General features: G+C 32.5%; 1 protein-coding gene across 3 annotated transcripts in view; it reads right to left on the bottom strand.

The window, feature by feature from the left end:
• Nucleotides 1-15963, bottom strand: part of EEA1 (early endosome antigen 1) — a 156571-nt gene that overhangs the window by 63373 nt on the left and 77235 nt on the right. For 2 of the 3 annotated variants that reach the window (XM_037745758.1, XM_037745757.1), the window contains exons 10-11: nucleotides 12082-12096; nucleotides 8227-8343 (exon numbers count right to left, since the gene is read on the bottom strand). In XM_037745758.1, coding sequence (XP_037601686.1) covers nucleotides 8227-8343; nucleotides 12082-12096 — 132 coding nt within the window. The remainder of the gene's footprint in view (nucleotides 1-8226; nucleotides 8344-12081; nucleotides 12097-15963) is intronic. The other variant, XM_017548612.2, reaches the window with a different exon arrangement.

The following is a 15963-nucleotide window of genomic DNA, read 5'->3' on the forward strand; positions in this document are numbered from 1 at the left end:
CGAAGACCAACTCAATGAAATAAAACGAGAAGACAATATTAGAGAAAAAAGGATAAAAAGGAACGAGCAAAGTCTCCAAGAAATATGGGACTATGTGAAAAGACCTAATCTACATTTGATAGGTGTACCTGAATGTGACGAAGAGAATGAATCCAAGCTGGAAAATATTCTTCAGGATATTATTCAGGAAAACTTCCCCAACCTAGCAAGACAGGCCAATATTCAAGTCCAGGAAATACAGAGAATGCCACAAAGATATTCCTTAAGAAGAGCAACCCCAAGGCACATAATCGTCAGATTCACCAGGGTTGAAATGAAGGAGAAAAAGCTAAGGGCAGCCAGAGAGAAAGGTCAGGTTACCCACAAAGGGAAGCCTATCAGACTCACAGCAAATCTCTCAGCAGAAACCCTACAAGCCAGAAGACAGTGGGGGCCAATATTCAACATCCTTAAAGAAATGAACTTTCAACTCAGAATTTCATATCCAGCCAAACTAAGCTTCATAAGTGAAGGAAAAATAAAGTTTTTTGTGAGCAAGCAAGTACTCAGAGTACTCATCACTACCAGGCCTGCTTTACAAGAGCTTCTGAAAGAAGCACCACACATAGAAAGGAACAGCCAGTATCAGCCATTCCAAAAATATACCAAAAGGTAAAGAGTGTCAACATAATGAAGAATCTACATCAACTAATGGGCAAAACAGCCAGCTAGCATTAAATGGCAGTATTAAACTCACATATATTAATATGAATCCTAAATTTAAATCGACTAAATGCCCCAATCAAAAGACACAGACAGGCAAATTGGATAAAAAGACAAAACCCATCAGTATGCTGCATCCAGACCCATCTCACATGCAAGGATACACAAAGACTCAAAACAAAGGGATGGAGGAAGATTTACCAACCACATGGAGAGCAAAATAAATAAATAAATAAAAAGCAGGAGTTTCAATTCTTGCTTCTGAGAAAATAGACTTTAAAGCAACAAAGATCAAAAGAGACAAAGAAGGACATTACATAATGGTAAAAGGATCAATGCAACAAGAAGAGCTAACCATCCTAAATATTTACGTACCCAATACGGGAGCACCCAGATACATAAGGCAAGTTCTTAATGACTTATAAAGAGACTCAGACTCCCACACAATAATAGTGGGAGACTTTAACATCACATTGTCAATATTAGACAGATCAATGAGACAGAAAATTAACAAGGATATCCAGGACTTGAACTCAGAGCTGGAACAAGTAAACTTAATAAACATTTACAGAACTCTCCACCCCAAATCCACAAAACATACATTCTTCTCAGTACCACATCACACCTACTCTAAAAGTGACCACATAACTGGAAGTAAATCACTCCTCAGTAATTGCATAGCATTTCACAGGTTTAAATGAAATACTGGTTGGCTGCTTGTTTATTATTTTCCTCCCTTATTCCTTCCTGTCTCCATTGTTAAGTATAATTATTGGCATAAAAGAGGTTTTTAATACCCATTTTTAGACTGCATTCTAGCCTGGGCAATAAAGCAAGACTCTCTTTCTCTCTCCCTCTTTTTCTTCTTCTTTCTTTCATTCTTTTTCTTTCTTGCTTTCTCTCTTTCTTTCTTTTCTTCTTTTCTTTTTCCCCCCCAAAAAAAGGGAATTCTGTTACTGAATTTCATAAATGCAACCATGTTCACATACACTGAGAACTTGGGTGGTATATGCCTTTTTAAATATGCTACAAAAATTAAGGCTCATAATAAGTTACAGCCTTCTTCCCCAGACTTACTTAGAAAGTAACCAAATAATCCCACCATTTCTATACACCCCTGAGATAGTTTCACTCTTTAAGAGGCAAAAAATATATGGCAACAACTAGGGACTGATTAAAATTGCCTTGTCCTAAGAAAATTAACCCAAATCTACCAGCATTATTACACAGATAAAAGAGAATTAAATTTTCTTTAAAAGTACTGAAACCACTTTCTTTTTAAAAGAACCTAATCCACTCACACTTTGTAATTTTTACAACAAAAGGCTAACTATATTTTATTATTAAAACATTTCATTATTATAGTCTTCCCATGGAATCTGAAGCAAAATGTTATAATGAATACAAGGTTTTTGAAAAGTGACTTTTTAAAGTATAGTGAAATCCATTAAAAAATAATATGAGAATTTTTACTTTTCCATATTAATCTATACAACAAAATATGAGATCAGAATTTTCCAGATGAGGAAGCTGAAGTTGACAGAGCCTGATATGACTAGTCAAATGGCAGAGTCATAGATTATGATTCTAAATCCAATAAATTTTTCACAACACAATTGAGACATTCAATAAATTAATTCATGCACCCTAATATATATCTTATTCAAATTTAAATCATAAAATGCACATTAAGCCTATGTTGCAACCTAATTATCATTTGGTTAAGTAGAATTCTTCACTTCCAAATATGCAGTCCCTTTTTCTTTCTCACAATTGTTATCTCAACATATATTCTTACAGTGCCAATTTCCATATATTAGGCTCCGTTTTTCATTTGTTACTTGTTCAGGTAATAAAAATGAATACAAAAAATGCCATATTTTAATGCTTTGTAGCTTACAAAGTTATTTCAGAGATCTCATCTCACTTGTTCCTCAGAATAGCTTGATGAGAATGAAAAAATTAAACTACTTTGTAGCTCTCCAACATCTCTTATTTTATGAGATACATATACTCTTATATTGTTCTATACCTTTTGTACACCTAGGTCTCAAAATGAAATGTCTTCACCCCTCTGCCATGTGAAATGCTCCTTAAGTATCCTTCAAGACTCAGCTAAAAAGTTATGTTTCATACAAAAGCCTTTTCTAATTTACTAGGCAGTAAATTAGGAAAACTCTCATCTTGGTCTTGACCCAATCCTGTATCACAACATGTAACAATTCAAAACAACAATCAACATTCACTAAGGTGCTTACTAAAAGTCAAATAAGCACTTTACCTTCTATTAATTTATCTAACATTCCTATTAATCCTAAGAGGTAAGTGGGTATAATAACATTTCTTAGCAGGAGAGTAAACAGACTTTCAGAGGCCAGTGAGTGACAAAGATTTAAGAATGCCTGTGACTATTGTACTATACTGTTCTTATCAATATACTATTATTTTGCAATATAGAGATAATACACAGCAATATAATAACTACTAGCCACATCTGGCTCCCACTTTGGCATGTGAGCACCTTAGAACTGGAACTGGTGAAAAAGGAGAGCAATGGAGGACAGAAAAGGGGTGAAAGGTGAGACCCAATAAATAAGTCAGTCTCTTACAATGACCCATATTATATTACAGTAGTGACCGTAGATAAGCAATATAATTTTGTTCAGAATTTATAAGGAAACAATCAATTGAGCTGTTTAAATGTCAGAAGTTATTTTTATTAAAAACAAAGAAGAAAGCTTCTTCAATTTTCCCATTGTGTTTTTAAGTTTTCAAGTTTAGTAATTATAAAACACTGGTTTAAACCTGAAAGCCTTGACATTAACACAACAGCAATTATCTTTTCCATCCGTTATACATTACAATGTTACCTATCCATGTTGATACTACCTGTGACCCACAAAAGCTGCCCAGGACATTTCATGTACTAGCCTTCAAACGACCAACTAGAGAGATAACAAATTCAATGCACTTGAAAATCGCCACTGTCAACAATTACAATTTACCAAAGACATGGGATGAGGAGGGGTGAGGGGGGCAGATAGTGAGATAATAAGAAAAGGCAGATGCAACTCTTGGCTTGCACTGACTGGTGACCAAATCCTAAACAGAAAAACCCTTTAGGAAAAATAAAATAAAACAAAACAAAACTGTAAAGTGTTATATTTATGTAAGGCATTATTAAGATTAGAAGGTCTTATTATTCCTTAATTAATAATGTTCCAATTCTAACACTCTGAAATCATCTTGATTCTATGCATTATCCATAAAACAGCCATAGTACTTCTTTCAATGTGTGAACATACATATAGGCACACACATAAACACACATCCCCAAAGTGTATGCTAGACTATTTGACTGTACATTTCAGCTATCAGTATCAAATCATGCCCTTTATTAGTAGCTTAATGTTTGAAAAATACACAATAAATTACACTGATCATAAACACCCACTGCATGTAAACTGCTCCTCTACATATCCTGGTCAGCTTCCAAGAGACAGAAGGTAAGCTCTGGGTTCAAAGAAATTAAAAATCAAACAGAGGGACAAAGTCAAAACTAAATTATGTAGAAGTTTTCTTTGTGTAGTTTGACAGGAGATAAAAGGGGAGGAAGGGCCTAGAGGTTTACTAGGGAAAAGCACAGCCAAAAAAGATTACATTTTAAACATCAGTTAACACCAAGGGTTGATGGGGAAATGGGCAATAGTAAACTGGTATAATTACTTTGGAAAATAGCTGGTCATCTAGTAAATCTGAGCATTTGTCTGCTCTACAGCACAGCAATTTTACTTGGAGTATCTAACACAGAGAAATTCTTGTACAAATGCATAAGATTTGTATATGAATGTTCATAGCTATACTATTTGTAGTAGCCAGAAAAATAAAAAATAGGAAGTATACATGGACCACTTCTGCTCCACTATAATACAGTTGTCATGAAAAGTACTCATGTGATTGAATTATACTGAAGTAGCCACATTTTTTTTTAAATGAAATACTTTTACTAGAAAGACAACAAACTATTATCATTCAAACTTAAGTAGGAAGGGAATCTGTCACTTTAAAAAATAGAATTGATAGTATTTGTGGCCAGTGATAAAATTCAAGCTTTCAAATGAAGCTTAGAATTTTGGAAAACATCTATCAACCACCATGAGCTGGACAGGTTCCTCATATTTAAAGCCTATTCTGAGATTGGTGGTGATATTGACAAATGTAAGTGTTTTTCTATTGTACAATAAATGTGTCAACATTTGGAAGATCTGAGTAACTCAGTGAACCAATATTTTCCACATGACTAATGCATGATCTTACAAAATCATGCATAGGAAAAGATCCACTCAAAAGGCAAGACAGACCAAATTTTAATGTTACAGGGTACAGAAAGTCCACTGATAGCAGATTTCACATTGTAAGTAATTTTTAAGACACTATCATCAAATTTGAGCACAGTATCAAATAAAGAAAGCCACAATTGTCTGAGAAAGCTATTAAAATATTCTTTCCTTTTCCAACTTCATATCTCTGTGAGACTAAATTTTCTTCGTATACTTCAACCATACTACAATAGATTTAATGTAAAGGCAGATATGAGAATCTATCTATCATATATTAAGCTAGACATTAAAGAGGTTTCCAAAAATGTAAAACATCACTATTGTTGCTGAATTCTTTTGTTTTAGAAAATGGTCATTTGTCATAAGAAATGTTATTTATGTTAACATTTAATGAGTTAATGTTTTTAAATAAATTTTTTAAAATTCCTTTTAAATTTCTATATGGCAAATATCCATGGATATAACCTCAGACATGGCTCTTTGGAGTCCTCAATTATTTTGAGAATGTAGAAAAAGCTGGCCAAGCAAAGCAAATTACCCTGAAATTTCACAGCACAAGCCTAAAACAGTATATATTATCTCACATAGTTTTTCAGGGTCAGTAATCTAGAAGTGGCTTAACTGGGTGATTTCATCTCAGGGTTTCTCATGAGGTTATAATAAGCTGCTGGCCAGAGCTACAGTTTCTGAAAACTTGACAAGGATTAGAGCATCTACTTCCAAGCTCATATACATGACTGTTGACAGAAGGCTTAATATTTAATAGATAATTATATTTATTTCTTTTTCCCCTTATGCCGTATTTTTTCTATCTTGACTCTTTCCTTATATTTAACCAAAATACAACTGAACCAATATATACACATCTTTGAATAAAAGGTTTTAAAAAAGTAAAGACAAAGGGAAAAAGTATTACTATTAGTACCTCTCGTACCCCCAAACTAAATACTATTTGTTGCTTTTTTTTTTTTTTTTTTGAGATGAAGTCTCACTCTGTGACCCAGGCAGGAGGGCAGTGGTGCAATCTCGGCTCACTGCAATCTCTGCCTCCCAGGTTCAAGTGATTCTCATGCCTCAGCCTCCCAAGTAGATGGGATTACAGGCATGTTCCACCATGCCCAGCTAATTTTTGTATTTTTAGTATAGATGGGACTTCACCATGTTGGCCAGGTTGGTCTCAAACTCCTGACCTCAGATGATTTGCCTGCCTTGGCCTCCCAAAGTGCTGGAATTATAGGCGTGAGCCACTGTGCCTGGCCAATGTTGTTCATTTATAAAGAAACAGGGCAGAAAATATTAACATTTAAAAACACAAAACAAACTGAAGGCTTATCTTCCTGATTTTAAAATTTATTACAAAGCTATAGCAATCAAAACAGTGTGGTACTAGCATAAAGATGGACACAGAGACCAATGGAATAGAATAGAGAGCCAGAAATAAACCTTCACATATATTGTTGCTATGGTCTGAATGTCTGTATCCCCCCTCAAAATTCACATACGGAAACCCTAACCCTCAAGGAGATGGTATTAGGAGGTGGGGCATTTCAGAGATAATTAGGTCCTTAGGGTTGAGTTCTTATGAATGGAATTACAAGAGAGACACCAGTGAGGTCTCTTGTCCTTTCCACCATGTGGGACACAGTGAAAAGGCACCACCTATGAACCAGAAAGCAAGGTTTCACCAGACAGACACCAAAACTGCTAGTGTCTTGGTTTTAAACTTCCCAGCCTCCAGAACAGTGAAAAATAAATTTCTATTGTTTATAAGCTACCTAGTTTATAGTATCTTATAGGAGCTCAAACAGACTAAGACAATGGTCAAATAATTTTTGACAAGGCTTCCAAGATTATTCAATGGGGAAAGGACAGTCTTTTTAACAAATCTTGCTGGGAAAAACAGCTATCCATGTACAAAAGAATAAAATTAGACCCTTACCTTATACTATAAACAAAAATTAAATCAAAATGGACCAAAAACCTAAACATAAGACCTAAAAATTAGAAAACTCTTAGAAAAAAAAATAAAAGCTTCACGACACTAGATTTAGCAATAATTTCTTGGATATGACACCAAATAGACCTTAGCAAAAATTAAAGTAGATAAATTAGACTACATCAAATTTAACATTTCCACAGAATGGGATAAAATATTTGCAAATCACATATCTGATAAGGGGTTAATATATAGAATATATAAAGAACTCCTACAACTACATAACAAAAACCCAGTTTTGTTGCATATGACCAGCAATCACATTAAAAGATGTTCAACAACCTGGTCATTAGGGGCATGCAAATGAAAGCCACAGTGAGATACCATCTTACACCCATTAAGATGGCTACTCTCAAAAATGAAAAAGAAAATAAGTGTTGGTGAGAATGGAGAGAAACTGGAACCCTGGTACAGTTGGTGGGGATATAAAAGGGTTACAGCCACTATGAAAATCAGTATGGCAGTTCCTCGACATTTAAAACTGGAATTATCCTATGATCCACCAATTCCACTCACAGGTAAAGAATTGAAAGTAAGTTCTCAAATAGATATTTGTACAGCCATGTTGAAAGTAGCAACATTCACAACAGCCAAAAGACAGAAGCAATCCAAGTGTCTATTGACAGACTAATGAATAATAACATACATACATACAATAAAATGTTATTCAGCCTTAAAAAACAAATTCTGACAGAAGCTATAACATGAATGAACCTTGAGGACACTATGTTAAGTGAAATAAGTCAGTCACGAAAAGACAAATATTGTTGGATATAGTAAACCAAGGTTGAAAAAATAAAAAAATTTAAAAAATTTTTTAAAGACAAATACTATATGATTCCACTTATATGAGGCACCTAGGGTAGTCAAATTTTAGAGACAGAAAGTAGAATGGAAGCTTCCGGGAGCTAGAGAGGAGGAATATAAAGTTAACAGTTACAGAATTTCAGTTTTGCAACTTTATTTCCCATTATTGTGCAAACTAATCTCCAGGACTTAAAAAAAAGTTCTGGAGATTGGTTTGCACCATAATGTGAACATACTAACACTAAAAAACAAACAAACAAACAAACAAAAAAACAGAGTAAGTCACATTGCACTATGCCAATATATTTTGTAATTATGTAAAATTAAAATTTAAAATAAATAAAATCAGTTTACTAATATATATAGCTTTAAAATTCTCACCTGATTTTTTTGCGTTAAATCATTAACTGAACTTTTAAGTTTTTGTAGCTCTTGTACATATACAGCAACTTCCTGGGGGCCTTTGGCAAGTTCACTCCTTAGCTGGCTTATTGTGGCCTAACGATAAATAAATAAATAAATAAATAAATAAATAAAGCAAACTAAATTTTTTAAAAAACAAAGAAATGAAAGTATACAAAGGTTTTAAGAAAACACATTTTTGGTTGTTGGAATTTTCAGCTTTGTTCTTTATCCTACCACCCATAGTGCCACATTATGCTTTTTTTGGCTTACAACTAATTTTTGCAATCTATCCAAGATGTACAACTTCATTTATTGAGCAATACATAAAATGAAAAGTTGGCAACCTACTTTAAGTTTCTGAAGTGTCAAACTGCAAACCTAAATTTACTTGTTCTTAAATTCTATGCTTCAATCTTCCTCAATTTAAAGATAATACGCAAGTTATGTCCACATTTTCTCCCAACTTCTATAGCATAAAATTACCCTTTTACTTTAAGACACGTATATGCAAACATGCAACATGGAGAATGATACTGCTGAATCATCTTTCTAAATTGTAATGAAAATGTCTTTTTCCAAAGAAGTTACCAAGCTGAAGTTATACACAGTTACATTAAGCTAGATCACTCTATGGTCAGATATAATCATCAGGCATGAGCTTGCTTTAGCGCATTTTAATTTTTTTTCTTTTTTTTTTTTAAGACAGAGTCTTGCTCTGTCACCCAGGCTTGAGTGAAGTGGTACGATCACTTCCCTGCTTCAAGCAATCCTCCCACATCAGCCTCTCAAGTATCTGGGACTACAGGCGTGTGCCACAACGCCCAACTAACTTTTTAAATTTTCTTTTGAGAGAGGGTATCGCTATGTTGCTTAGGCTTATCCCCAACTCCTGGGCTCAAGCAACTCTCCCGCAAGGCCTCCAAAAGCACTGGGATTACAGGCGTAAGCCACTGAGCCCAGCCCGTTTTAACATTTAAAAAGACTCGAAAATCAATTTTTATTATTAAAGCAACAGTTTGATCATTTAAAAATAGTGTGAGAGAAAGAGAGGTAAGCAAATATCTTGGAAATATAAATTTCTTATACATAAAAGCTGAACCATTAGAGAGACTAATTTTTTTTGTTTTTTTGTTTTTTTTTTAGGTATGGTCTGCTGCAAATGACATGGACAAAATAACTTTCTATTATATCAATATTTCTAGTATTGCTTATTGGCTTTACTTTCCACTTTATTTGTTACAATCATTTCCATTACCGAATGATTTGTTAATTTCTTTATTTTTCTTTATTACTGAATAAACTTTCTAATATGGATATGTTTTAAATTTTTTCTTAGTAAATACTTATAAATACTTATTCATATCATACATTACAAATGAGTGCTTTCATCTTCAAGGGAGAAATCTCAGAAGACACTAACTTATTGTGGCAACAATAATATTATTCAAGAGATCTTTGGCTACTCTTCTTTTGGAAACTGTTACAGAGTGTGTGGAACTTATTTTTTTAAGGGATTCTCCGTGGTGGTGTATCTTCATCCATTTTATGGTGGTTTTTATTTTAACTTTTGGAAACCATCAAGTTTATAAGCAAGGTAAGTGACTGAACTGAAAGATCAAATAGTTGGGCTTATTTTATTTTAATAATTATTTTATTTAATGATCATTTTATTTTAATAACTTGGGCTTACAGTATTATAATAATCAGAAGGTAAGTGATTTAATTGAATGATCAAATTCTTAGGCTTATTTTAATAACCATAAATTAATAAAACTACTTTTTTTAGTGTCTTCCAAATGGGCTAAATGTCAATTAAAATAAGTTTCAAAAATGCTTTTAGGAATGGAGTATGTCTGAGATACATAGCTTTCTGGGAAAACATTCATTTAAATGTACAAATTCTGATGCAATGAAAAGCAAACTGCAACATTACCATACTGTTACACCTTATACACAGTGCTTCAGTAACATATGTAACAGCTGATATATTAATATACATATATTATATGTAAATACATATATAATAATATATACATACATAATTCAAAGAAGAAAATGTTGAATTATGCATGCATTTCAATTACACTGAAGTTAAAGGCCTACCCTAAAACCATCTGTTTTAAACTCAACATATAACCTTGAAATGGATTTAGCTATTGGGAGTTTATTTCAAATTACCATTTCTAATAATTTTGAATCTCAAAATTTTTTTGTTAGTAGGATTACAGATGTTAAAAGAAACATCAGGAACAAATTGACTATTTTAACTTACTATGTTTTAATTATATAGTAAAAATGCCAATTTATCACCAAAAAAATCATATTTAAATCTCTAGTTGTAAATATCAAAAAAATTTGCACAGATTTCTGGCACATAATATGCAGTAATAATAACAATATATATTAAAATGTAAATCATGTGTATATTTCATTAAAATATCATGATTTCATAATGAAATTTATAAAATGTAGTAAGCCAAGTGTAAGGTCTATCTTGCTGATAAATTCCAACACGTAGAAATAAGAATTTCTAGTAAAAAAAACAGTAAAACTTTCCTTATGAAATAAGGAAAATGTAAAGCAAATATGCTTCAAAAATACTGTATCCTTTTTTATAGCTTTTAGATATGTTCTTATAAATGATTGTTTAAGGTTAACAACTAAAAAACTAGACATTAAGTATATTATTTTCACTTTGTACACCAAATTTGGATATTGTGAACACTAAAATTTTTATATAGATAAATTCCAGCACTTAAAACTTTAAAATTTATTCAAGGGGACAATAAAGAAAGATGTGGGAAGATTTATACATCCAGAGGTAGACTTTAGTTATGAAGAAAAGGAGTGAGGAGAGTGAATTCCAGAAAGGTTTCCACTTTTCAACTGCACATTATGAAACATTGATCTTTTACAATAATCACACATTATGTTCATATTTAGGGAAAAAATAAAGATTAAAGAAAGACAATTACAAAGGAAAAAAAGTAAATACATCCTCTCTTCAGATATCACTATGGGTGAAGTTCAAAGATCCCTATTCACATTGACTTTCTTAACAGGCCAAGCTTATATGTGCTTTGGACTTCAACCTCCTCCTGGGAATCCTAGCTCCCATTGCTTCACTCTGATTCTTGCTTACTTCATTCCTCTCACACATATCCTCCCTGAGATCTTCCCAGACTATTCTAAAACTGTTCTGTAGTATTCCCACTTCCACTATGGTTCAGACATGCTTTATTTTTCTTCCTCACATCCCTTATTATTACCTGGCTTTTGATCATCATTCAGTGTACTTGTACAGTCTATTGTTTGATTTCCACAAAAGATTAAGCCTTATGGAAGCAAGCACTCTGTCTTTTCAGTATTTTAATCCCCACACCTAAAGTAGTCCCTGATACTTGGTAGACACAAAAAAAACTCACTAAAGGAATGAGTAACTATACCTCCAAGGAGTTAATAGATACTTATTTCCAAAGGAACAGTATATTAGATCCTATAAAACAGTCTGCATTTCCTTGATTTTTCTGAAATGTTATTGAATTCAACACTGAATTTTTACTAAAAAAGTTTACATTACAAAATAAGGAATGATATTGCATGTAAACATCCTGCTGGTGCATTAGAATTAGAATTATTGTTTTAATATGCTACAACTATTAGTAAATAATCATTTAAAAATGGTTGAAACTATGCTTGATTAACAAAACAAAAATGGGCATGTCTTTGAAGTTCTAAAATTGCCTTAAAACACAAAACTGTCGTATAACAATTGAAGGCGATACATTAAGGGTATTATTAATATTAAAAAGTCTCCCAAAATCACATTACCTCAAGTTTAAGCATCTCCATTAGAAAGCAGAAAAAATAATAACAAAATGGTGGATGAAAGGTGGCAGACAAGACTGACAAAAGTACACTTTGAGCACATAACAAAGATGACCAACATGCCTACAAGTCCAGCCTCTTAGATAGCATACTTTAAAAGATATTTAAATACTTTAATAGCTATGTATGGGGTAATCATACTTATTCCATATCTTCATTAACATTTCAGCTCTTAAAACTGGGATTCAAATAAATTTATTTGGAAAAAAATAAAATTCTTTAAAAATCATTTCCATTAAATACTACACCAAATATAAGTTGATTACAGCTTAGATATTTCCAATAGATTTTTTATAAATAATACTTTTTAATCTTTAAATCCGCAATTTCCAACTATAAAACAGCCAATTATTTATAAAGAACTTTCAAATGCTTTAGAATGAGATATTTTCCATATGCCCTCAAAAATACCCAGGCAAAAAGAAGTCAATGAATTCATAAGGTATACATTCAATGAAAGTAATAAAACAAAGACATACACAGTTAATGATGTACACCAGATTATATGTCTTCAGCCCCAACTAGATATACTAGTCAAATAACAATTTATTTGAAATATTAAAATACATATTCCTAAAACTGCCCTTAATTTGATTTGAAATGAATGTTTATTTGATATTTAAAAATAATTTTTTTCTTTTTTTGAGACAGAGTCTCACTCTATTGCCCAGGCTCGAAGTACAATGATGCAATCTTAGCTCCGCCTCCTGGGTTCAAGGGATTCTCCTGCCTCCGGCTCCCAGGTAGCTGGGATTACAGGCATGCACCACCACCCACCCAGGTAATTTCTGTAATTTTATTAGAGGCGGGGTTTCACCGTGTTGGTCAGGCTAACCTTGTACTCCTGACCTCAGGTGATCCACTCACCTCGGCCTCCCAAGTGCTGGGATTACAGGCATGAGCCACCATACCTGGCCCTTAATAATAAATTTTTAGCTTCTTTAATTCCTTTGTATGTGTTTTGTTTCTGATGCCAATATTTAGGTTTAGTAAAAGGAGCAACATCTATTATAAAAATTGCTGTATTAAGTGCTATAATTCACTAACATACTTGAGAATAAATAGAACTGAATTTTAATAAATAGAACATGTCATATATTCAGATTAAGGAGGATCTAAAAAACAAATGCAGTTATAAACAAATAAATGAGATGAAGTAATTAGACAGTAATTTTTTATATGGAAATGGTATGACACAACTCAAAATTATTTTAAACTATTACACAATACAAATATTACAATATACAATATGGCAAAATAAAAAAGTAATTAACAATAAGTATTAAGATTAATAGCACAAATTTACTTATAAAGCGATCATCAGACCACCTAAATTAGGAGACAACATGATAAAAAGGGATTGACACAGGCTTTGGATAAGCCCTGAGTTCCAACCCTAGCTTTTATATTAGGTGTGACCTTAAACAAGTTGCTTAACCTCATTGTGTCTCAGATTCCTCATATGTAAAACATGCTTAATAAACTTACAGGGTTGTAAGAAACAAATGAGACCACATGTTTTAAGTGTCTAACATAGTATCTAAAACCTACCAGTGCTCAAAAAAGTAAGAGTTTGTTTCTAGTAATAATATATTTCTGACTTTTAAGTTGCCATTTCCTAAGTTATTCAAAATATTTTAACATAGCCAAGGTCTCATTCATCACTACATATCTATTAATTAATTAAATAGGTAATAAGTATTATTCTTGTTTTATTAAAAATACAATGAAATATTAAATCACCTATTCAGTTACTCAGCACAAATAAATTCCTTTCTAAATTGATTTCCAAATACTTGAAAGATACATTTTTAAGAAAATTTGAATGAAGACATAACAAACTGATTTCTAAGCCATTTTCCTTCTTTCCTAGAAATATCATTTCTAGAAAAATAAATAACTTTCCTACAATTAGCCCTGTTTGCAGGAGGATGATGGAGGGAGACACTAAATTCTTTCACCTCCCAATTTTTCATAATTCTAGTCATAGAACAAGTGTGGTGACTCATCCCTTTAATACCAACACTTTGGGAGACTAAGGCAGGAGGTTCTGCTTGAGGTCAGGAGTTCAAGACCGGCCAAAGCAACATAGTAAGACCTTGTCTCTACCAAAAATAATTTGTTAAATAAAGAAAAACAAACTCCAATCATAGCTTTTTCATCTTAAATGACTTCTTTTCCTTACATATAGAGGTATTTTAATCTACAATTATAAAAATATAAATTCATAAAACACTCCAAATTCTTAAATAAGAATTTATTAGAATAATTCTTAAAATTACTTAGAAATGAGTAATTCTTAGAGTAACTCTTAAATAAAATATTACTTAAAAATGTCTTCCCATTAGCAAGTTCATTATATTCTCAACTTTGTTTGTTTGTTTGTTTGAGACAGAGTTTCCCTCTATCGCCCAGGCTGGAGTGCAGTGTGCAACCATGGCTAACTACGGCCTCAACCTTCTGGGCTCAAGCAATCCTCTTACCTCAGCTTCCCAAGCAGCTGGGACTACAGGTACATGCTACCACGTCTGGCTAAATTTTTGTAGAGATAGGGTTTCACCCTGTGGCCCAGGCTGGTCTCAAACTCCTGGACTCAAGCAATCTGCCTGCCTGAGCCTGCCAAATTGCTGGGATTATAGGGGTGAGCCACCATGTTCAGCCTATATTTTTTTAAATGTTAAGTAAATATATAAATTTATTTTCCTTGTTAATATTCTATTTGTTTAACAAGCATATGTATAACTCCAAAACTTACAGCTGGAATAAGTCAGAGAGGACTCAACTTTAAAATACATACTCCTAAAACAGCCATTAATTTAGTTCTATTTTAGTCACCATAATATAACTATTTTAAAATTTCAAATAGGATTTAAGGTATTTTTTAATCGAAAGAGTGTAATTCTTTTTTTTTTTTTTTTTTTTTTTAAGAAATACCAGTAGGCAGACATATCTAATCAAAAGCAGTTCTTACTGAAACAAAGAAATAAATGACTGGGTTCACCCAGGTTTAAATATTTCTACATAAACATCTGAATAGGACTTTTCCTCATGAGACTTCTTTGATTCAGCCTCTCCTCGATTCCACATTTGTACTTATAGATTGATCATTGCCTTTTGCTGATTAATAATACCAGTAGAACAGGAACTTTTAACTGACTTCAGTAAGTTCATGAACCACCTGAAATTGTTCGAAAATTTTTGGAATTAAGTGTTATTTGGCTACAAGGTATCAATTTTGGACAGTGTGCATCTAAATATCATAAGTTAGAGAGTGAAGTGTTAAGCATCATAAGGCGTTACATGCCTATGTATGTTATATCCACAAACTTTCACCACCCCTTTCACATGAGACATATAGAAGGAAGATTTTGAAAAATGAATTAAACATGGATTATCTATAATACTTATACCTCAAAGCTTGATGACATGTTACTATTTATGAATAGAGTGGCTTTTAGATCACCAGTTACAAAGCTCAAGAGATTCAAATTACAATGTCATGGTAACAACATTTTAAACTGAAAAAATGAAAATCAGAGGTCTACTTCACATAAGGGAGCTTAAAGATAACAAAGTGTCTCCTATAATAAAATAAAAAGAACAAAGGCTAGCATTTTTAAGCAAATTTGTTATATATCTTAGAGTTTGTTATATGCTGACATAATTATACAAGGGATTTACAAGCCAAAGTCATGTCATGTGAGAAATAGTAGAAGAAACTGAGAATGTTTATCTTGGAAGAGAAAATACTCAGAGTAAATATGAGCAGTCTTCAAATGCCTCATGTGGAAAGAGGAACAATTTATTCTGTGTAATTTCTAAGGA

This window comes from Cebus imitator, unplaced genomic scaffold, assembly GCF_001604975.1.
Source record: "Cebus imitator isolate Cc_AM_T3 unplaced genomic scaffold, Cebus_imitator-1.0 Scaffold212, whole genome shotgun sequence".
NCBI classification, from domain to species: Eukaryota; Metazoa; Chordata; class Mammalia; order Primates; family Cebidae; genus Cebus; species Cebus imitator.